Raw genomic sequence first — 23751 nt, 5'->3', positions numbered from 1 at the left:
GAACTATCGGTTTCGGAGGGAGCTGAAGAAAGCTAAGGCCCTACATTCAGATAAACTTGGGCAGCAGTTCTCAGCCAATGACTCGGCATCAGTCTCTTTTTCTTTCTCTGCTATATTCCCTGTTATAACGTTTATAACTTTCTTGTGCAAGCTGTTCTTCGAAGCACAGCGGCCATGACTCAGTAGAGCACAACATTCGCTGGCTGTTCTCCGCTGAAGCACTAGACCCTCTCCTGCCACATGGCGGAACACGGAGCGAGGGGTTCAGGGTTATAGGGGGTTCGGCAGCGACACGGCTAGTTGCCAGCAGGGACTGCACAGCCACAATGAGCTAAGGCCAGGAGGCTAATCGTGTCTCAGCCAGGTGTCGCTCACAATACCCCCTGACTTCCTAACAATGTCCCCAGCTCCTGCACCTACTGATATATTGATGAGGCTATAAAAGAGTAGGGGTCACATCATAAAGCATGTTATATACATGTAATAAAAAGTTAATGGTTGAAAGTGATGACTAAAGCATGGGCTCCTTTCACCCAGTCACTTCATCCAGATTTTATTGGAACACCAGAGGAGTGTGATAAAATAGTAGGCAGTTAGTTTTATGAAGTCATTAGCTGAGGGAACAAATCTTGTTAAATTGGGTCAAGTCAGTTGTGGTAGCACAGTAACGATGCCTTAGATAAAGTCAACCTTTGGAAACCTGTGGACTGAAATTTCAGGAATGTTGCATCACAACTTGTGGTTGGTTAACTCTGCATTTCCAACATGCCCATTTGGATTGATTGCAGCGGCGATGTAAAACATGCATGGTGCTGATCTCTGTGAGCTCTGAGGTCAAGATATCAGTCTGCATCCAGGTTTGAAGTTCTGTAGATGTGAATGAGTGTCTTATGATTCCCAAGGAACTTGGTAAAATGAATTACTCGGACATTAATACATGTGGTCTGAAGAAATACATTGATCTATATGTTTCAAAAAGACACTGGCCTATGAATAAATTTCCTGTTGGTTTGACTTCAACAACTTTGCTATCTGCAAGCACTTGTTTATGGTGACACACAATTACAGGTCGAGCAGGGCACCGTGTACTCGTAGCATGCTAAACTGCACTCAGCTACATAATTGATGCTTGCGAACACCTTAAACAACCTCTGATCACACAGCTTAAGCTACACAGAGCACTCTGAAAATAAAAGCAGGGAAGACGGGAATAGCAAGTCCACCAAATTATTCTTTGGTATTTCAGACATCACTCGAACCACTGCTGCTCAAAAACCACTTCAGACAGTCTAAGGACCTAACAACAGCATCACGACCACGCCGCTACAGCTCTTAGGTAAACTGTGCATACGATGCATCAGGAAGAATCGACTCATGCAACCAGTGACTGAGAAGATGTCATGTTGTAAAAGGCAGTTCAGAAAATCAAAGTGAAGAGAGTAAAAATTGCAGGAAACACTAGGAGAGAGGATGCTTATACAGAAGGGGCAAATGGGATAGGAGAGCATGAGCTAAAAAAATTCTGTTCAATTCCTGTTTCTTCAGAATGAAAGGGAACCCATTGGAGAGTCATCCTGTTCCCAGTGGCGCCGCCAAGGTTTTAACTACCACTTGCTTACACTGGCTCACTCATGTGACTTGATCTTGTTGGCTTTATGGGTATTGCTGCTGTGGGTGTCGTTGAGATGCATAGTGCATTTATTACACAGACAAACCAGAGTGCCAAGCATAAAAAAAGATCACTGAATAAACTCCGAAAGTGTCTTCAGCCGCTTTTACACAGCAGTTTCAGCGACATGCCCATCAAAACCTTTTTTTGCATTTCAAACCTTGCCCTTCACGCACATCTATTCAAGAGGGCATATTCCTACGCTTCAGCTGTGAAACAATTATTCAAGGTGTACCGTGGCACACTAGTGTACTGTGAGAGACTGTCAGGTGTGCCATGGGAAATGATCCAGTTTCATCCAATTTGCCCAGAGTTGGTGGGCGATATGATGACATTAAATAACAAACAATTAGAACAGAAGAGAGTAGACAGGAGTACAGGGAGGCCCGGAAAAAGACGAAGGTATCAATGGCCTACAAGGACTTGTATGTCAGGTCGGACAGTAGGAGGGTGAGAGAGATTTGTAGAGGATTGGAAGGCAGAGAGACAGAGATGGGAAGGACGTGCACCAAGTTAAGGTGATCAATGTTTTGACTGATAACAGAAGTGTCTTGGCAAGATGCAAAGAGTACTTTGAAGAGGTGATGAATGAGGAAAATGAGAGAGAACAAAGAGTAGAAGGAGTGACCATCGTAGATCAGAACATGGCAAAGATTAATAAGGCTGAAGTGAGAAGGGCATTGAAGAGGATGAAGAGTGGAAAGACTGAGGTGGCAGTAGATCTTTTTGGCTAGAACATTTAACAAGGTCTTTAAGAGTGAGAAGATCCCTTAGGAATGGAGGAGAAGTGTGCTGGTGCCCATCTTCAACAACAATGGAGATGTGGGAGATGTCCAGTGTTGTGGCAACTATAGAGGGATAAAGTTGATGAGCCATACGATGAAGGTGTGGAAAGTAGGAGTAAAAAGTAGACTAAGAGAGAGGCAGAAGTTAGCATATGTGAGCAACAGTTTGACTTCATGCCAAAAAAGAGCACCACAGATGAAGTGTTTGTACTTCTCCATGAACCTCAGTCCTCAAAGTACACAAGACACAATGAAGGTCAGAAGGAGCTCCATTGTGTCTTTGTGGACCTGGAAAATCGTACGACATAGTGCCAAGAGAAGAGTTGTGGTATTGTATGAGAAAGTCTGGAGTGGCAGAGAAGTATGTTTGAGTGAAGCAAGACATGTATGCTAGGTGTGAGACAATGGTGCAGTGTGCTGCAGGGGTTACACAGGAGTTCAAGGTGGAGGTGGGACTGCACGAAGGTTCAGCTCTGAGCCCCTTCTTGTTTGCAATGCTCATGGACAGGTTGACAGATGAGGTTAGACAAGAAGCCCCTTGGACGATGATGATGGAAGATTCCATGTCTCCAGGGGCTTTGAAAATAAACTGATATTTGGGTGATTTATTTTCTAATTCAGTTATTATATTGAGTAGATTATTTATTGACACTTCAGGTTTTCTTGTTGAAAAAAAGCTTTTTATGCCTTTTAAATTATGTTTTAGTTGTTTTGTTTTTTGAAAATGGCAATGAATGTCATCCAATACCAAGTTTGCAGTTTTCGCATTGTGACAACAGTCTAGTTGCTGATGTGCTCATTTATTTAAGCATATATCAACATAAAAAATTCTGTATGCCATTTCTAATCAAGGTTCTTCCCAGCGCTTTAGCAGCATGAGTTCCTGCTTTTTCTGTCAACATGTAATGAATGATGACTTGCAATGTCAGCGCTCCCTCACCGTCAGCCGACCAAGACTCTGCCTATTAAGGTAGACCTTAAAAAGAACTTTAAGGAGGAGTGTGATGGATGTAAAATCCACACTGCTTCCCCGTCGTAACACTCACACCCCCAGCAAAGTCTCATGGTTGCACTCTGACCCAATGAGACTCATGCCATGCACACGCACTTCATCATTGACGCATCAGGACAACCCCCTTTTAGGTCGACCATAAGATATACTCATTATATTTAGTCTTTCAATTCTGAACATTACACACTTTTTTTCCTCTGGTCTTCTTATTGCACACTGCACAATAAACACTATATTTCAAAGTGAACAGAAACAGCTTGCTGCTATAAAAATGCAGTGTAGTGCAGGCTTGATAACTCTTGAATAAACACTTGTTATTTCATTTGGGGGTTTTTTCACACATGAGGCTGTACAGGACAGAAGAAACCAAGAGTTTATATTTTATGACAAAAATATACACTGCTGACAAACAGACACTTCTAAAACCCACTATGCACTGGATGTTTGTTCCCTGAACAGATATGACAGACAGGACAACTGGCAAACAATACGGCTCCATTGAAACACTTAAATCCCAAAGTACTCTAAAATTGAGCAGAATACACTGAAAAAAGAACTCAGATTACCCATGAAGCGCTTCAACAAGCGACAATAAAGCTCAATCACCAAGTGGAAATACAGACTCACGGTCACACTTTGATTCCGAGCAGTAGCCTCCACATAATGACCTGCTCTGGTGACTTTGACAAGGCAGTGGTCCTCTCTCATGGCACGGCTTTGAAGGGGACAGAAGGCTAATGTGGACAGCTGCAGTCCCCAGCGGGCAGAGGCAGGAAAAGATTCCAAGGTGAGAACTCTTTTTGAAGAATGCAAATGCGACACTTCCATAAGAGTTCAGCACAAACTTTGTTTAAATTGAGCTCTGCTGCCTTTCAAACTAGACATGTCTGTGGAAGGGCACGGAGCGCGTTTCTAATCAAATGCTTCCCTTCAATTTCTGCGTTTCTCCTCGATCCCTGCTGGTGATGTTTTTTTTTCCCAGCTTCCAATCTTTGTCATCACATTTCAGCAGAAGGAGCACAAACAACACATTCAAAAATAAATACAGCAATCTCGCCTGTGTTTACCTTTCATTCTAGCTAGCTATCTACAGTTCTGTCCCATTTCACGCTGTGGGGAAGAGCTTGTTTCTTGGCCCACTGTACAGATGAATCGAACAGATAGCAGGCAATCATTTCCATCAAGCCACCACTGCTTTCTTCATCTCCATTGGTGCAGGCCAGGATACTGTTTATGGGAATGGGAACTCCTGCTGTGGCTGACGCAGAGACACGGCGCCACATGAAAGATGTTAATCTGGCAGAGGTGTAGCGACTCATCTAGTACATCAATGTTCAACGATCTGTGTTCATCTGGTTGGCTTTCTGAACGGCATATACCGAACATCATTTCAAAATGACATCAATAGATTCTATCGATATTAGACAATAATGCATTGCATTTCATCATGGCAGACGTTATACAAACGTGTCTTTCTGCGCTTTTCTAATGATAAAGAAGTTAAGCTTCACATGGCTTGATTCTATGATATCATTGGCGCTCTCCAGCGGAAAACAAAACCGCACGGGAGACGGCGGAGCAAAGCAGCGGAGCGAGAAATGATCAAGTCATTATTGTGTTTAGAAACATTTTGGTTTTAGCAAGAACGAGCGATGAAGCACGAGGCGCGGTGACGCGAAAAAAAAGCTTTACTTCGCATATAGTGTTCCAGGCGGGGACGTGGATCCCACGTTGTGGAGCGTGAGAAGCAGCATTCGCGGGAATGCGTGAGGAGTGGGGAGATTGCTCTCGTCACTGAATCACCTTGGATGTCAGTTGCTATATATAACCCCTTAGGCGGCTATCCCCCTAAGTGACTGTACCGAAAATCACTGCGACTAAAACACACAGCCATTAGACGGGCTGTAAATACCTGTTACATGTAGAATGAACGGAGCGCCATCCCATGCCTTACCAAACCCCAACACGTGGCTTCCTTTTTTGTGTGTGGCCCTGCCACGGAGGGCGATATACGCGCTTCAATTTAAAACCTAATGCCACCTAAGTCCACTCTCCCGACGACAATATAGTACGCCGTGGGTGTGAGGATGTAACTTCAATGACAAGCCATGCATCGCTATTATTCATGTCTGTTTTGTTATTTTTACACAAATACGTAAATGGGATCATAAGACTCACTCAAGTCATACGCCTTATGTTGGAGTCACAAACTGTCAAGACCCATGAGAGAAAGAAATTTTGGAGGCAAAATCAGGCCTCCTTATAAAGGTCTCAATGGATGGGGCATAACATGGTGGGAATGCATCTAGAGGACAGTACAGAGATGAATCACATGAGATCATGACATACTGTAGCTGAAAAGACAGAAGGCATTAACTGGACAGCAACAACATAAGTCACAAAATTGTATAATGAGAGCACCCGCAAAGAGACAGAAAGCTGCTGCAGAAAACAGCAAGTGAAGAGCAGCCCAAGCAAGGGCAAAAGAGGTTTGACCTTGTATTGAAACTTTTGGATGCTCCTTCTTGATGCACTCTGGATGGGTCAGGGGGTCAAAAAGCGCTGGGGTTGGGGTCATCGAAACAGCAGAGCTCTGAGTGAAAGCAGTCGGGAGGAAGATGAGCAGGAAGAAGCCAGCCATGGACCAGGATCCGGAGTCTAGCGAGGACGCTGTCATGGTGATGACTGCTCCTCTAACTGCCAAGGTGGGCCTCTGGGATGCAGCTGGAAGGGAAAAGGGTCAAAGCAGAAGGGCAACATCAGAAGGGCACCACCTTGCACAAACAACCAATTGCATAAACTGACAGCGAATTTGTGAATACAGTAGTACATCCAGATTAGTAAACACACATTTGACAGTTATGGCTAAATGCTTTAAAACTCATGACCTGTGGGATTTTGCAAACAACACAATAATTAATAGTGTGTGGTAATAAGTGACACAAAAGAGGAATTTTGAGTCCAACAATGAGATGATCAATTACCAAGCTGATTATGGTCAACCACAATATTCAAATAATGGTGTTGAGACAGGCAACCACTAACAGAGCAGTTTAGAGTCATCAGTTGACATCTGTATGTGAGGAAACCAGAGTGCACAAAGGAAGCCCATGCCAGCATGGAAAGTCCAGACAAACAACATATATGGCCCGGATTTGCTACGAGAATTGCCTCAAGCCAGATTATATCCTGTCTTCAAACCGCCACTGGTCCACAGCTCAGCAGCCCGCCTGGATATCCGTCTGCTCCAAACATGTGTCACTATCTGCAAGTCCTCGCAGCTGTTCAGTGAAACCATGTGTGAGATCAGCTTTCAGGTGAGCAAAGTAGGTCCATAACAGACAAATATTCCCTTTTGAGTTCAGACTGCAGAACCCCAGGAGTTGTAACATGAAGGTCCTCGACCATTTAGACAAACCCCCTCTGGAGAGACAAGCCTTGCAATTCTAAAACAACAAACTGAGGATTCATTTCTCCAGTGATTTTGTCACAGGAAGTCACAGGATGCACAGACTTTCTGACCAACTGGTCCATATACTTTCATATCTGATGCACATGAGCTGAAACACGTGACCTTCATCTTCATCATTATGAAACCAGATAAAGCCAACAGATGCACACGTTCCAACATATTCAAAGCCAGTCTCATCAAGTCAAAACAAGAGGCCAGATTCATGCTGGAACTAGCTCTCCACCAGTGGATCAAACTTCTGCAGCATTTTAGCTTCACTACTTGGTGCCTCAATCCATCACGTCTGTACAGAGCTAGACTTAGAATGAGAGTGAGCACATCAGTCAAATCAGCTTTCTTTGCTGTTAGCAGGTCTCTGCACCAAGTTCAGGCACATATTTCATAGAGTGATACAGTAGAGTCAGCAGATCTTCTCAGCCAACACTGTATACCGCACAATAGATGCAGGTGGATATCTGATGCAGTTTGTCCCAGACACAACTCGGCAAAACTGTGATCTTTGTCGACTTGCAGGGTTCACTTTCAGGCCACAGTCAGAGAAAAATAATTTTGTTGAAAGAGCCTGTGGCTGCTGCTTTTCAACAGATGCAGCTTTCCGAAGACTATCCATGTAGACGCAGTTTCAATTATTGATCAAGAAAAGGCCACTAAGAGATTTTAGTCCTAAAGTGCTCCAGTGTCTGCCCTCCAAAGTTTTATTATGAAGACCAAAACATAAAGAAAAGCTTTTTCTTTTGTTGCTGTCATAGTCAGTCCTGACCTGAAATCCATATTAATTCATCTCTCTACTGTCAAACATGAGCCTCTTTTTTATTTGTATGTGAATCATTTGCAAGAAAATTTCAAGTGAAGTTGTTCACATTTTCTCCGCTATTCAAAGTACACACCTAGCGAAGTTATTCAACTTTTGATTTGCGTTCAATCAAGGAGTCCTGAAAGTTGAGGGCTGATTCCACACACGCTTTCATTAGTTTAAAAGCTGGAAAGATGAAGAACCACATTGTGACAGATGTCCAGGATTCTGCTATGATTGGGTCTTTCACTTAATATTATGCTGGGAGTGAGTCTACAAACAAACATTTGCCAATCCATTTGATGGCTTGTTTGTTTAGAGCTGTTCCAACATGTTTATTTACATCTAGGACTGCAACTAACTATTCGGTTAACTCTCAATCTTGCAGTTTGCTTGACAAACCATTGGCTGATAATAACAACAACAATAATAATAACAATAATTTATACATGCGAGAGGCGGAAATAGACCCTGGACGCAGGGCACACACACCATTCACACACACATGCACACCTAGGGGGTATTAGTATATATTTTGCAGGAAGCCGGAGAACAACCACGCACACACAGGGATAACATATTACAGATACAAACTCCACCAGTAAGGTAGTCATCAAACCCGCAACCTTCTTGCTGCAAGGCAAGAGTGCTAACCACGAGGCCGCCGCATAGCCATAAGAATAATAACAATAGTAATGTTGGTTTAGAGACAGTAGCTCTGACACAAAGACAAGAAGCAGAGTTACAACTGTTATTTCTATTTATCTCAACCTGTAAATGACTTTTTTTACTCTTCGTTATTCAGAAGGTGCCTGTTTTGCACATGTAACCAGGCATGAATGATTCAATTCTTGGTTACTCAAGTATATTTTCAGTAGTAAATATGTAGTAGACTGGACAATTTACCGTTGCAGGGAAATTCAGTCATTTTAATCACAAATGTTGGAACTATTTGTCACAGCCGTTCAGATCGCTCAAGTCCGAAGTCCCAAAAATCCCCTCATGTGACAGAAAAAAAACCAAGCCAATTACCTGACATGCTGTGCATGTTATTAAGATTTTCCATCAGGAGCATCTATACATGTTCAGACGAGCCACACAAGACGTCATTCCCAGTGGAAGTGACTGTGCCTCTGTGTGACAATCCATCACTCATTGAGCAGCCTGTAGAGAATAATGATTGAACGAGCAGTTACAGGATCCTTGGGTGGATTGGTCTAATAGATGCCTAGTCACGTCCCATTCTCAATCTCTAAGTCAAGAGCGACATTTACTGCCATATCATCAGAAATGGCGTTTGAGAGTGCGTAAAAGAAATTGCTACAGCGGCACATGAATGACAGAATGACATAATGAAGCATGACGCAACGCAGCATTTCTCAGATTGATCCAAATACACTCGATTGCTGGACATCGTAATAGATTTTTGACAGACCAAGCCCTAGCTAAGTTGAAGCAGCTCGTGGCACTACTCACTAATGAAAAAAGATTTAGACCATGAGAAGAGTTCTTATGACCATAAGAACTTTCGTATTTTGAGTTCTTGCTTATTAACTGTTAACAAACCTTGTTAAAACTGCTCTTGCTCTTCCGAGCTTGTGACTCACCAACAACTGTATGTTGTGGAAAAACTGTTGGGCATAATGCAGCAGTCGCTTCAATAATTATAAACATACACTGCATACTCTGAAACAAATTCCTCATCTGCTGTTCATTGATTCATTCTGGTTCCATCTGAAGAATTGTTGCCTCAGTGAAAGTGATTAAATTAGATTGCCTTGATTCTTCACACAATGGGGCCTTTTTGCGTGTTACAGTAATGAAAACAACTGTAATAATGGTGTTATGTATATTACTCTGAACAGAGGCGTCACACAGTAGCAGAGAACTTCCTTGCCACAGGTGGTAGTCTGATCCATGTTGTGAATATGATGCAAATAAAAAATGTCAGTACTTTTTATTAATTCATTTTCTCAACAACAGTAGATGAAAATAACTGTGAGGATGTATTTGTACAGCCACTTTGTGGAAGGAATTTTAACAACATCTTGTCATGTTCAGTTTCTCCTGTGCCTTTATTTTGTTATTTCGTGTCTCGTTTCCTTTTCTTTGTTTCCCTCCAGCTTCATGGCAGCACAGCTGGAGCTCGTCCGATGATCAAGCCTTCACTGATTTATACACCTAAGTTCCAGTCTGCGTTGTCTGATGGTTGTTTTTGTGCACTCAAGGGAATCTCTCTCTCGACCCTCGTTCCTCTTGTGCTTCTGATATATTCTAAATTCTGTGCGCGCTTGTCAGCCACCTCCTTAATTCTCATTCTTCCTCGCTCCATTTCTGTTTCTCTCCTCGCCATTCTGTCCGCGTGTGACCGTTTCACTAGTCTCACTTTTCATTTATGGCTGAAGTACTTTTTCCTCATGTGAGTTCCTCCACCACCGAGCGCTTTATGTTTATTGGACCTCGCAAGCTAATCTCCGAGCATGTTTCTGTTCTCCCCGTTTTATAGGCTTGATATTCATTTGCCTTTCCTTTGTTGCAGATTCTTCCCCAGTCCCTACGTGTAGTTCCCGGGTCATGTTCTGGTCCCGCTGCCTTCCATTCCTCGTTATTGTCCGTCGCCGATCTTTTCACCAAAAAGAGGGACAATTACCATCAGTTTCACTATAAAAACTGAAAGTGCTAGACTATATTTTTTTATTTTCAGATCAAAACATTTTTACACCTATTAATAACAAAGGAATTTGCTGTATATACATAATGAAGTAAGACGGACAGATCGCAAAACAAAATGACATGAGAAGACAGGAAGCACGCAGGACTCATCAAACCTCAAAATGTCACAACTTGTGGGATTCTGTGGTGATATTGCCATGAAAAAGTGAAATTATTAAATCAACAAGACCTAGCGCGTCATACCTCAAATGGACTGCGAGAAATAAACGAATGGAAAGAGAAAAAATCCTGCCATCTTAGTGACTGTCTCCAAACACAATGTTGTCATCTGAAGCAACACAGGATCGCCCTGTAATTAGAGCAGGTTCGGTTGAAAATGGAGGTGGCGGCAAGCAAACTTTACAGTCAGTGATGTCATTGAAGCGTATATTATAGTGGACAACAAATACACCGTATTTTCGGATGGAATAAGATGCTTCGAAACAAAATGAGGGAACCTGATGAAAGACACAGCTCCTCAGAGGAATGTAATGGGCCATAATTATTGCTGTGGGCCATTTGGGAAAGTCTAGAAGTGGCACGCTAAAGAGCACAGGTTACCAGCTCTGAATGAATATTCTTGTTGCACTTATTAAAATTGCATCAAACCTGGGTGAGACAGAAAGGGCTGGGGGATCTTGTTCTTGCTGCTACTGTGGATAGATCTATACCAGAAGATGCATTTCTGCCGCGTCAGCACTTCTTCGATTACATTGTCCCGGGTATACTCCACAGTGTACATATTAATGTATGATACATCGAGGACTCAAGTCGAGATCAATGAAAGGACTGGGCCAACCAAGAAAATGAAAGATTTGACACCACGACAGTGGACATGTCCCCACATTGTCTTTTTTGAACTGCTATGATGATTCCTGTTCGTGATCAACGTTTAGAAACGTAATCTTTGTGGGGCTGCAGGTCCTTATTTATCCTTTATAAGGGCAAAAATACCCATGGTGAGTTGCACCAGAAAAAAAGTTAATAATTTGACAAAGAAAACTATATATATGTATTTCTCAGGGTGATTTTCCTGGGAATCTCATGCTGACAGCCAGCACTGTTATGTGCTTCACTAGACTCAATGCACATTGACAATCCAGATCCAGCCTGCGGTACTTTACTTTCAAGGCCAATTGATTTTTTCTTTTCTATTTATTGACCATATTTAAACCTTCTTCATAGGTACTATATTCTAGTTTTCATCACTACATTCATTCTTATCTTCTTTCATTCAACTGTAGCACTGCCAATGACAAAATCAATGTTGGAATAGTTAGGCATCAGTTTTAGTGTTGAATAGATGCATGTTGACTATTCAGAGATATCAACTCCGTAAAAGGTTCACTATAAAGCGTGCAGAGAAAATTACTTCCTCATTTGAACTCCCTTTGCTCACATTTAAGCAGCGTTAAGCATTTCCGCCATCCTGAGAACTTCACTTTCAAACAAAGTGTTACATCAGCAGGTGGTCTGCCATCCCACTCCCCTGGGAGACTGGAGAGGTCCGTGCCCAAAAAACACTCAACCTGCCTTTCTGCTGCATGACTACATGCGGATCGGTTGTCATAGCGCCGGCAAAGCGCTGGCACGCACTTATTCGAGTCTGTGCTAAAGAAGGTTGAGATTTACAGCCATCTGGATTGAGATGGAGAATATTTTTCTCATGAAGGAAAGTGCTGTTCATCAGCAGGGACTCAATGTATTCTATTCAAGATCTACATTGATCACACTTGACGAGAAGACAATGACTTTGTTGTATAAAAACGCAATGTTTGCTTGGTGCTATGTGCAATACTATAATGATGAAAGAAAGAAGGCAATATTTATACATGGAAATATTGTTGAAATATTACATTTTTGCACTGTTAAGATCTAAATGCATTTATTTTCATGGAATGAAAATAAAGTGAACAGAAAAAAGAAGAAAATAAGATTTACAAAATAGAAGAAAAAAATCACCACTCATTATAATATACATTTCCATTATATGCAAGAACACTAAGAAACACATAATGAAAAAAAAAAAAAAAAAAAAACTTCTACAAGCAACTTGATAGTCTTTTTAAATGAACTTTAAATGTTATTCTTTGCATACTAATATCTACCAAGCAAGATCTTATACAAATACTAAGAAGTGGTGCATAATATATGAACTCAAGATTCTCTCAGTAACATGCAGGAGAGCATGAGGCCTCAGCTTTCTACAGCTGACACTCATGTTTCATAGATAAGGTTCCATTTTGCTCAAGACAGAACAACAAAAAGGAGACTTCAAGACTGAACAACAAAAAGGAGACTGAGAATGTAGAGATTTAAATGTAAATTGTCATGTAGTAGTGTGTTGTCCAGCCTGTTTGAGTGTGAAGTTATTCCAAGGTGATATTCGGTTTTCTTTTAATCTGGTTCAGAAGTTCATAGGAAAAGTCATTTGAAAATAAATCATGAAAAGCAGATCACCCTTCTGCTTTTATCGACTCAGCGAAACATGCAAGTCAGAACACTGTTTAAACTGAATCACTATCAGTAAGAACAGGATTATCGGGTTAATCAAAATCATTAATATTTATTGCATTGACTTCAAATAACTGAGTTGGTTGGGTCCTCAGTAAGTACAACTTCACTTTAAAAGAAAAAAAACAGGAGCAGCACCAGAAGCAAAATGTTTTGTTTTGACTAAGTCTGGCGTGCACATCATTACCTTTAATGACACAGAAAGCACCTCATCTGAGAGCAGGCAGGAATCCCCTCTTTACACACCGCAGAGCAAAAAACATACTGTGAGGAACACACATCTGTTTTTATTAACAACTGTATCCTTTGTTTGATACAGTCGCTGTCATCGTTTCTGTGTGTAATCCTGATTGGGAGACTGTGAGTGAGTTAAATACTCCAGAGCTTGTTTCACACTTGTCACTTGACGCCGTCGAAGAAGAGAGGAGAAACACGGCGTGCAAGTCCTATGTCTTTTAATTAAAGCGGTAAAGCAAATCCACCTTGCAACAGGGTGATAGATGTTGGGAAACACACTCTGGAGAACATTGCCACCATATTCTCATCCTATTCAAACTCTCCCTCTTCTGCCCTCAGGGGGGTTCGGTCCGGCTGGGCAACATTGACCATAACTAATTCAGCTGAATACATCAGCCCCACCAATCTCTTTAAAGCCTGCACTGTGAGGGGGTGGGGTCGGGGATAACAGGGTGTCAAGAGAGGCCCAAGGGAACTAGGCTGCACACACTTAGGGCGGGGGTGTGGAGGAATGCGTGATTGTGAAGAAGGTAACAGGATAAGATAGAAGATCTTTTTTCCCTTTCATTTCGGGGAAAAGGGTGAAAGAGGGGTCACAGCAAGCACCTCCACTTATTGAGCTTCACTGATCATTGTTGTTAAAGTGGTGGTGGTGCTAACAGGCAGCCTTTAAAAAAAATCCAAAAAAGTTGTATTTCACATTCTTTAAGTCATGAGATGACCACACTAAATTTCTTTTGTCCTTTCTTTCTCAGACTGATGAGAACACTGATTCACTCACCATCAATATATGCATTGTGTAATGAACTATGGGCGATTTGGCGCTAAAAACTGATTTACAAAAAAGGATGGCTATGACTATAGTGTCCAATAGGTAGACAGAGTAGGAAGCTGGCCATTGGGCAGATGAAAGGCAGATCTGATGGTTTCATGGGATTAGACATACGGATAGAATTGGATGGAACGGGTTGACAGAACCTTTGAGCTTTTTTAGCTTTAAGGTGTTTCCATTATTTTGTCCAACCCCTGTACATAGATAGATAGAATATTTGGATGAATAGAAAGGTACAGAGAAACTGGTAGGGTAGGGTTGGATGAGAGGGCAGAAAGCCAAACAGATAGACGATAGGAAACAAAAAGGACGGTTGATGGATGAGTAGATGGATAGACACATGGGTAATATAGAAGAAGGAACGTGTGACATGACTGAACATATGAAGACAGGTGAAAGAATACACCTGATGTTGAGGACACCAGCTGCAGATTGTCACTCTGACCTCATCTTCTCGGCTGCAGGAATACAGAGTCTAACAAGTGTGTGTGTCTGACTGGATGGTGACAGACTGACAGGGTGAAGAGGTTGGCAGGCATCTGGATCGGGTGCAGAATCATATCAGTCTTGTGGAATTATTGGTCCTGAGGTGAAAGCCCATGTTGCGGTGGGCCTGTCAGTGAGTCACGAAGAAAGCCAAAGGGTGCAAGTGCTAATATTCACACTCAACTGCAGTGTGCGTCGACATACAGAAGAGGAGATTACAGACCTGCTGGGAGTTCTATATCAGACTTTTCTCTCCCCTTGCTTTGTGGTTGTTTTTTGAGCGACGGATCCTTTTTCACAAAGAGTCAGGATGTCAACTGTCACAATTGTAAAATCTAGACAGCACTTGCAGAGCAAACATCTGTTGAGGCAGCACAGTCCAAAAGTTTCCCAGCAGAGCAAGTAATGAGCTGCATCCAGAATCACTGTTTACTGGAGACTATATATCCAGCTGGTAGGCAGACATAGTGCTGTCTGCCGAGCTGCTAGCAGCAAGGAGACTCCAGTTTATGTCCAACACGGACTTGAGTTTCTGTAGCCTTTCAGATGATTAATGCAACTACCATCCTTGCAGTTTGAGCTCGACAGACCCACCCAAAATCCATGTACAAACAGAAAAGCTTAACTAGATGAAGTTATAGTGCTTCCACTGAGCCCTTAGGCTCGGGCCATGTCATACCTTCAAAAACAGGAAATTAAGGGTGATGTGGTCAAGGGGAATGAATCCTCTGCTACCTAGAAATGCTCACATCCTTTCTTTCTTTAAAAACAACTCTCATCAAAATGGTTGTCCTGAACAGACAGCTGAGGGCAACAGCCGGCAACGGTTTCTAGGAGAAAATCTTGATTGCATGCAACCTGCTGCACAATAAGCGGCAGAGTGCTTGAACTCCCATCAGAGTATCCAGGGATGGCTAAGATGGCAAGATAATTGCAGACAGCTAAAAGATTCCTTTAATGGCCTGTAATAGCCCATGTGTCAGACTGGTTCTCATTGACACACACATACCCGAAAGGACGGCCCAGAAAGCCTGAGCTGTGAACCTTTGCAGGCATCAAACTCTCTTGTGATGTTTTATCACTGGAATAACACTCGCTCTGGCCCTCAGAAACTCTATTATGATCGCACTTGGCACAGTCAACCACAGCCTCACACCTTCATCCACGCTCGCAAACTATAATGTGATATTATCGGCTCGATTTCGCTGCTGCATCCACCTGATACCGTTTCATTGAAAGGACTTGGTGCCCCTGGGCCGGTATTGATTTGATCTCAAGCCCGCTAGGCGAGGCAGAAAGAGACGGTTCTGTTTTGGACCCTGATTGTACACCTGGGTGCAATGTAGAGGGTTGGAAAGCAAGAGTGAATTTAAGCAAGACACAGCACAGCTTTATTTTATTTGCCCATCACACACAGTACAAGTACATCAGTTCTAATGTTCTTGACAAACATCCATTCGGGAGCAACAGATGTACACATATCACCGACACATATCGTGCCGATCTCTCGCAATGGCGTAGCGGTCCATGTTTACTTCTATAACAAAAGCAAGAGAGCAAAGTAAATGCTGCCTAGTGGGCATTTTTGAGATTATAACAAAACAGAAAAATGAAAAATGTTATGACTAGCCCAAGCTGCTGACTGAGAAAAAAAGTTTTGTCAGTAAATGTCAGTGAAGTCAATGAAGATTTTTAGCTACAGTGAAAGCACAATTTCTGATCACTTTAATATGTGAGTCATAAGTGAGTCATATTTAAGTCTTTTTCACCATGCCATTACACTTCATTGTCACCCTTGTCTCCATTCCAGGTACATCATTCTCATTGCCACTTGCTTTGCATTGACAGTGATGTTTGTAGCCTACCTAAGAACATTGAATGTCAAGATGAATCAGAATCAGAATCAGCTTTACTGCTAAGGTCAGTGAGGATCCCACCAATAGGAAAGTGCTTTGGAATAACATGCTATAATGAACTAAACGTAATAATAATATTAATAATAATAATAACAAGTCAAAGCCTGGGCTCCCAGCTGATCTGCAGCGGTGAGTCTAATTCCTTTTTCTACCCGACCTTGTCCCAATAGTTATAGTTTTTAGTTCTCTGTGAAGAGCCTGAGATCATCAGCTTCCACGTCTGCTGACTACATCACTGTATACTAGGCTTCTGCTTTGGCTTCCAATTAGGCGATTCTCTCCTTAGCCTCCGCAGATGAGTTCTTTGTAAACATTTTGCAGTCAACTGGAGCATTACTGTCCTCTCCTGTTCAGACTTCTTTTACTTTATCTTTGAGTGGTAAGGTCTCCACAGTTTTTTTTAATTATTATTTCTGTCTTTATTTTGACATTTTCTTCCCAATTGTTCTGACTCTTTCAGCTTAACCCTTTCCTCTTGTTGGCTTTGAACTTCATCGGACTGCACAGGCACCTTTTCATCACATTTCTTTTTGCACTTCTCCCTTTAGTGGTGATTTAATCTGATCACACAGTGGTTTTTACAGACTTGTTTCCGGGTCTGTGTTAGATGCTGCTCAAGGGGAGAGTGTTGATTTTTTGAAGCTTTTTTTTTGCATAAATACGGGTACTCATGATTCTCTCTTCTCTCTTCTTTCTTCAGCGTCTCTCTAAACGCAGTTTTAGTAAACGGTGGTTTCAGATTGTGTTTTTATCGATCTAACCGTTTCTTTTTTTTTTTTTTTTTTCAGGAGCACCGGCTGTTGCAACCATACCATCTCATGCCATGAAAATATATCTATTAAGATATACTGTATGGACACTGTACTGGACACTCTAAAACTGGCCCTAGGTGTGCGTGTGTGTGAATGGTGTGTGTGCGCCCGGAAGATATGTGTTTGTATGTATGTATAAAGATTTTAATTCAAAGGATCTTTATTGCCTATACTTTCTGTGAAGACTGGTTTGATTTTGAACTGTTATGATCGCACAGTACCAGTCCATTGGGATTCTTTCAACCATGCTCTTCAATTCTTCAATTGTTTCAAATCGAATTAAATCGCCATTTTAAAACACGCATCAGATACTGATATTAACATCAATAACTCTTCAGCTCTTCTGTCGTTACCTGAGACAAAGGTCGGGCACGCTCTCTTCCCCCTTCTCTTCCCCCTCTCGGTCTCACAGAGACAGCTTCTTCAAGAGGAAGACGACCCCTGTGTCCTCCACTACACAGTTGGAGGATAAAATTAAAGCTGAACTGGACAGTTATCTGATGACTCCAACTATTGACGGAAAGAAAGATTCACTAGTCTGGTGGAGAGTTAATAACGTCAGCTTACCAAGGTTGAGCAAACTGGCTCGTAAATTCTTGTGCGTAGCAGCTACAAGCTCACCATCAGAAAGATTGGTCAGCACCAGTGCGAACGTTGTCACATGCCAACACTCATGTCTCAAACCATCCAAAGTTGACATGCTGGTGTTCTTTTCCAAAAATCTGTGAACATGTTTTTTGCAGTATTAGGTTGATTTTTGGCATGCAAATGTATGTTTATGTTTTGTTTCATGTATGTTTATTGCACCTTCTGTTCCTATGATGCATCTATGTCTATTTCAATAAATACATTTGAAATAGATTTATAGTTTTCATTTTGAATCAGTAATTACGTTTAATTTTTAATGTGTGATTTAATGTTGTCATTTTGTAACAATACTATACATACTTGCTATGGATCTGAAGAAAGTCATGTATCAAATCGAAATTGATTTTTTTCCAGAAAAATCGTGATCTGATTTTTTCTGAAATCATTCAGTCCTCGTGGGGCGAGCCAGAAACAAAGACTTTTAAAGTGGTTATATATATATAATATTGTATAATATTTGGGATCATGTTTCGACAGTCAACCATTGACATTTGGCGGTGCAAAAACATCAGGAAAGAGTCCAATGTTCTTTGTGTTCATCTGGAGACAGTGCAGTCAGATTTAGTTCATTTTCAATCATAGCTGCATTACAGGATGACACCCATATTCATGTTGGCTCAGCACACAGCCAGGTGGAGATATTTTCACTAAGCTCCTGTAATTTTAACAGCTTTTCCTGAACTGGATATGGAATAATAACTTTGTGTAACAATGTGAACCCGTCATGAATATTTGTGGCTGATTTCCCGGCAGGCTCTTTTGGGATTCAATGCCACAGAAATAAACCAATCCACAACAGAAAATGTCAACAGAACATTTGTCCACCACACAGCTGAGACTAGACGTCAACTCAAGAGCCAATGGTCACAAGAGGGATTCAGGCAGTCAAGGGGATTCCGTTGTTGGAACCAGAATCTATGTGTTGTTAACTTTGTTAAGTTCAACATTCAATGTGCAAAGAAAAGTGCAATGTTGTGGCAAGAATAATTTAGCAACCTGAGTGACTGTATACCTTTTTAACCTGATTTAACCTTCAGTTGGGAATTACCTTGGTTACCATTGAGAAATGGAAGAGTGAGGATCTGGTGTCGGGAATTTTGCCCGAGGACACTTTAGCACTAATATGGGGAGCCTGAGGCTCGCATGATAAACACATTCTGGCTTCCCAGAGAGAACTGCAGGTGTCAGTCATCAGTTAATGTCAAGAAAGAAGAGGAACTTTGCAATAGAATATGACAATATGAAGACAGTGACGTTCGGGTGATGAAACGTGCTTCAACAACTTTTCATAGATGTAAGCTGGTTATTTGTGTATCGTCAAAACTTTTGTCATGATGAAACATTTTTAGCACCTCACTGGAGGGCCAGAGTGTGAGAACGCTCTCTTAAAAACCTGTCATTTCCTGGTGATGCTGCCTGCAAAGAATGACGACATCCCATAATAACTCATCAGGAACGACCGCAGGCTCTGTGACATGTTATTAGACGCAGCGAGGTATCGAATCATTAACCTTTGAGCCTCCACCCCTTTTCTTTCCATCTTATATAACGACACCTTTCAATCATTGTGAGCAGAATTGAACAATTACAGTGCTGTTACAGGCAGTAAACATTTCCAACTCTGGAATTTGAATGTTTTATTGTTTTAATTAACATCAAAGGTTCTCGAGATGCATGTCAAGTGAGAAACACATATTCACAGCTATTAGGATTATAAGCAACGGCTAGGATTTTTTTCCTTTTTATTGATAATATTTAAATATAATAATACATTTTAAAAATGAAACTACACTATTTTAATAGGAAAGAATACTAATTTTCTGAAATGAATTTTTAAAAGTTTAACAATTTTAGTGATCTGCAAATCATTCAGTAATAAAATCAATATTATGTCATTAAAACTGCCTTGCTGCTTTATTTTTTTCTCTATTTTAAAGTCACAACTTTCATTGACTTTTCAACAAAAACATGTACTATAACATTGCAAGCTTGTGCCACATTGAACTTTCAACTGGTCGATGGGATACACATTGATCTACTGAAATGATGGAGGTGTCAGACAAATGCAGTAAACACATCTGAATGAGAAGTCACAGACTCTGCTGTGTGACGCTGCAGCACTGATAACAGGAGCTATTGACTTGCGACTATCTCGCCAGCTCAGACATCGATAACTCCACCGAAACAAAGAATGCCCGGAATCCAGACCGCGAGGTCAGTGTGGTCATGTGACTTGATATTTCTCCCACAGCTAAAATCTGGACGGAACGAAAGTGTTGACTCTGCTGATCCCATCTTCCATGACCAAAAATAATAATAAAGGAATGTGACACCTCACGCTTATTAGCTACCATCTCAAGGACAAGACAACATGCTGTGTTCTAATTAAACGGAGCGGACTCCAGACAAAACACACACAGAGGGTCCGAGCAGGCGTGTAACCGATGAGCACATTAATTAAATCTGTCTTTGGACGTGCATTGAAGAAATGTGGAGAAAGAATGTTGCTTATTATTATCAACAAATGACATGAGTTTATCCTGCCAGTTAACACCAATTGTTGGATGGGTCTCCTGAATATTCAGCCCAAGACGACGGACAAGCTGTCACAGTCGTGCGCTCGAGCAACGGAAACTGTCCAATTATACGATAAGGAGGTAACATCATCATATACTGCATATCTACATTTTCTAATTATTCAGTGATGGCAAGCGTAAAGCTTCCTCATGGGCCTTTTACGAGCAGGTCTTACTCTCCAATGGACACCCATGCAGCACTTCTGCTCCATGACTATGGCAAGTAGCAGAGCTCACACCTGTCGAGTTTTGGAAATGAAAATATGGTTGCAGTCACCCTGTGAGCAGTCCCATCCCCCCAACCAAACTCCAGCATTCCTTACATATGAAGAAATGTGAAATAACCACATATTAACCGTGTGATGACAGAGAGATATCTTTGCTGACATATAGAGACATAAACAGGGTTCTCCCCAGGATTTTTTCCCAGGGGTTAGGGGTTGTCTCCTATTGGGGTAGGGGCCAGCTACGTGTCAGATTTTGGGGAACAGTGCAGGTGGAACAAGTGGACCTACATCCTTTGTACAAGGTCCACCTTTAGGTCCTACCTCGACAGATAGCGTCCTATTCCATTCACTCACTTTCAATGCAACGTTCAATTCAACCTCAGAGCGGTAAAAACTTATCTCTGGCGCTTTAGTCGTAGGATCTGGATACCCAAAGCTGAGGTTTTCCACTGTATTGTTGATAAGTAGTCAAGAATGACTCATGGCATCAGCATCCTGCCGCAGCTGAGGAGGACTCCTCCTGTTAAGGGAGACTTTATAGGAGGACCGTTGAGGGTACACAATTTTGAGCCACCCCCATTTGCTTTATATAAAGTTTTGTTGTTGACAATGGTATTCTGCGTTGGGATTCACTCAAAGTCTTGGAGTCTGTTTTTTTTTCCCAGTCTCAAGGAAGCAACATTTTCAAACCCACCTCTTAACAAAGCGAGTACATCTGTAGACAAGGCAGGTCACAGTGGTCTGCAGTTCAAATGATACTGACAGAAAGGTTTTTTAAAGGCAGTTTCACATTAGCAGTGTTGTCTTGTCTCTTAAATCGAACCTCTAAAGCTTTTGTGAAAGGAAAGAGCAATCAGTCCATGAGCGGAAGCGGAGGAATTTTTTGAAGAGACAATCAATGCACGAGTGGAACATTAGGGATGAGTCATAAATAGGGGCCGCTGTACAGGCTGTCACAGCTGATCGGACTCTGTCGGCGCTGACAAGGCCATTAAGTTCAGTGTTTGGGAGCGTGAAGAAGGAAATGCCTCTTGCCAATTAGAGAGAGTTGGTGTGTGAACGTGAGGCCAAGTGATCCACGACCACGATTCCATCAGCAGCAGCCACACAGTGGGACAGACAGGGGGTCAATGGAAAGACCCCACAGCCGGCTGCTGAGCTGGTCTTGGACAGACCTGGGTGATTTCTATCCCACAGTGTGCCCTTGTGGCGCACCCTTGACTATAATAACACTAACATACAGACACACATATCCTAGAGCAATGACTCACACACACATACATACATATATTACAAGGTTGGTGTGTAGGAATCAAGACCAACGCTGACTTATTTCAGTAGTTCTCAATAAGTAGTTGCAGCCAGGGTGGTCGATTCTAAATAGGGCTGTGGGATGTCTGTATCTCACCTATGAATCAATAAAATTGATTATTTTTCACCTTTAGAGAGGTTGCAATGACGTGTCATCAAAGCCAGTGTTTAATATTGGAGGCATTTATTTTCAGCCCTGAATATCAGATGAACTACAGTCAAATCTATATAAGGGTCTCCTTTGCTTAAGCAACGCAGACGCATGCTAACACAGTTAGTGCTAGGCTAACAGCTGTTCAGTATCGTAGTAGACGCTGGATTAACACTATCAATGTGACAGAGGGAGGCGTGAACTGCCATGAAATTAGTTGGACATTATTTCTTTAATCAAACTCAAACTGTGTTTTCTTCTGTTGCGCCTGAGCAGACGGTGTCTGATGACCCCGACCCTTAATCCTCAAAACAATTTAGCCCTGAAATTTAAGACAAGGTTCAACTCTGTAGTTATAAAACTTTACATTATTATTATATTATTTTCAGATACCATTTTTCTTTTTAGACACAGAAAATAAAAAAATAACATTCAATCAGAATCACATATCTTTGTATGAATTGAATGGGCAGCCACGTATCAGGAAAAATATGACTTGGGACAGCACAACACTGCTTCAACACAAAACCATTGGGATGGCCAGGTGGGCAAATGATCCACAGCTTTCTTATAAGCTCCGTATCTCCCCCTGCTGAAACGACAGACGCTTTCACGGCACACTCTGCGATAGAAACTCAGACAATTACAACAGAAAATGATTAGAATTGTACTGAAAGCCTTTGGAGTTAAATGCTGCATGAATTCAATCCTGTACAGCTGCAGTCTCCATTTTCAGCATAGTTTTACGTTTTTTTTATATTTCCCTGCCTGAAAGCATTGACTGCAGATGAGCCGCCGATGGTAACAGAGGCCTTTTTCACACAACTGTGTGTCATTAATAATTCTATTATGCATAGTGCTTGCACATGTAGCCCCATTAGACAGCTCCGGCCTGCTCCAGCTCAGCGGACCTCGGGTTTAATTGACACTCTGGCACATGAGGGAATATGGGAGGACTGATCTGCGCGAGCAGCCGATCATCACAAATGTCAGTCGACACTCACAGGGGATTCAGATTCGGAGGTGGCTCGAAGCAAATGCTTAAATCATAATTCCAAAAGGGCAGATTAGAACTCAGAGAATAAGAAATGGAGCTCACTTCAGTTGCGTTCAAAGTCTTAAAATCAAAGACCTACCATCAGTGTTTTCGTTGTTTTTTTTTTTTTATCCCAATAATGAGAGAGTCCACACTGCAGGGAGTGTGAGCTGGTGCTTTCTGTTTGAAGTGCATTCCATAAATCTATGAGTCTCACTGGCTTCCTGTCAAGTCTGGGGATCCACAAGTGAAAAAAAAACATTGGGTCAGATGAGTTAACAAAAGCACCATTTTGGTGTCCAAAAACTGATACATGTACGGACTGTCTGGACCTTTGGTCCATGTATCATGAACTCTAATCCAGTCAGTGACTGAGGGAGACCAGCCCCTCTCTCTCTCTCTCTCTCTCTCTCTCTCTCTCTCTCTCTCTCTCTCTCTCTCTCTATATATATATATATATATATATATATATATATATATATATATATATATATATATATATATATATAAATATATATATATATATATGTATATATATATATATATATATATATATATAAAG

General features: G+C 41.6%; 1 protein-coding gene across 4 annotated transcripts in view; it reads right to left on the bottom strand.

Moving 5' to 3' along the window:
- The window catches only part of sema5ba (sema domain, seven thrombospondin repeats (type 1 and type 1-like), transmembrane domain (TM) and short cytoplasmic domain, (semaphorin) 5Ba), a 162246-nt gene that overhangs the window by 81620 nt on the left and 56875 nt on the right, over positions 1-23751 (bottom strand). For all 4 annotated transcript variants that reach the window (XR_008415909.1, XM_053876546.1, XM_053876548.1 and 1 more), the window contains exon 3: positions 5963-6190. Coding sequence is in view for 3 of the 4 variants with exons in the window: in XM_053876546.1 (XP_053732521.1) it covers positions 5963-6143 (181 nt within the window). In the remaining variant the exon portion in view is untranslated. The remainder of the gene's footprint in view (positions 1-5962; positions 6191-23751) is intronic.

Source organism: Synchiropus splendidus, chromosome 10 (assembly GCF_027744825.2).
Source record: "Synchiropus splendidus isolate RoL2022-P1 chromosome 10, RoL_Sspl_1.0, whole genome shotgun sequence".
Lineage (NCBI taxonomy): Eukaryota > Metazoa > Chordata > Actinopteri > Syngnathiformes > Callionymidae > Synchiropus > Synchiropus splendidus.
Note: the sequence above shows the minus strand (reverse complement) of the source record. Positions and strands in the feature narration are given on the sequence as shown.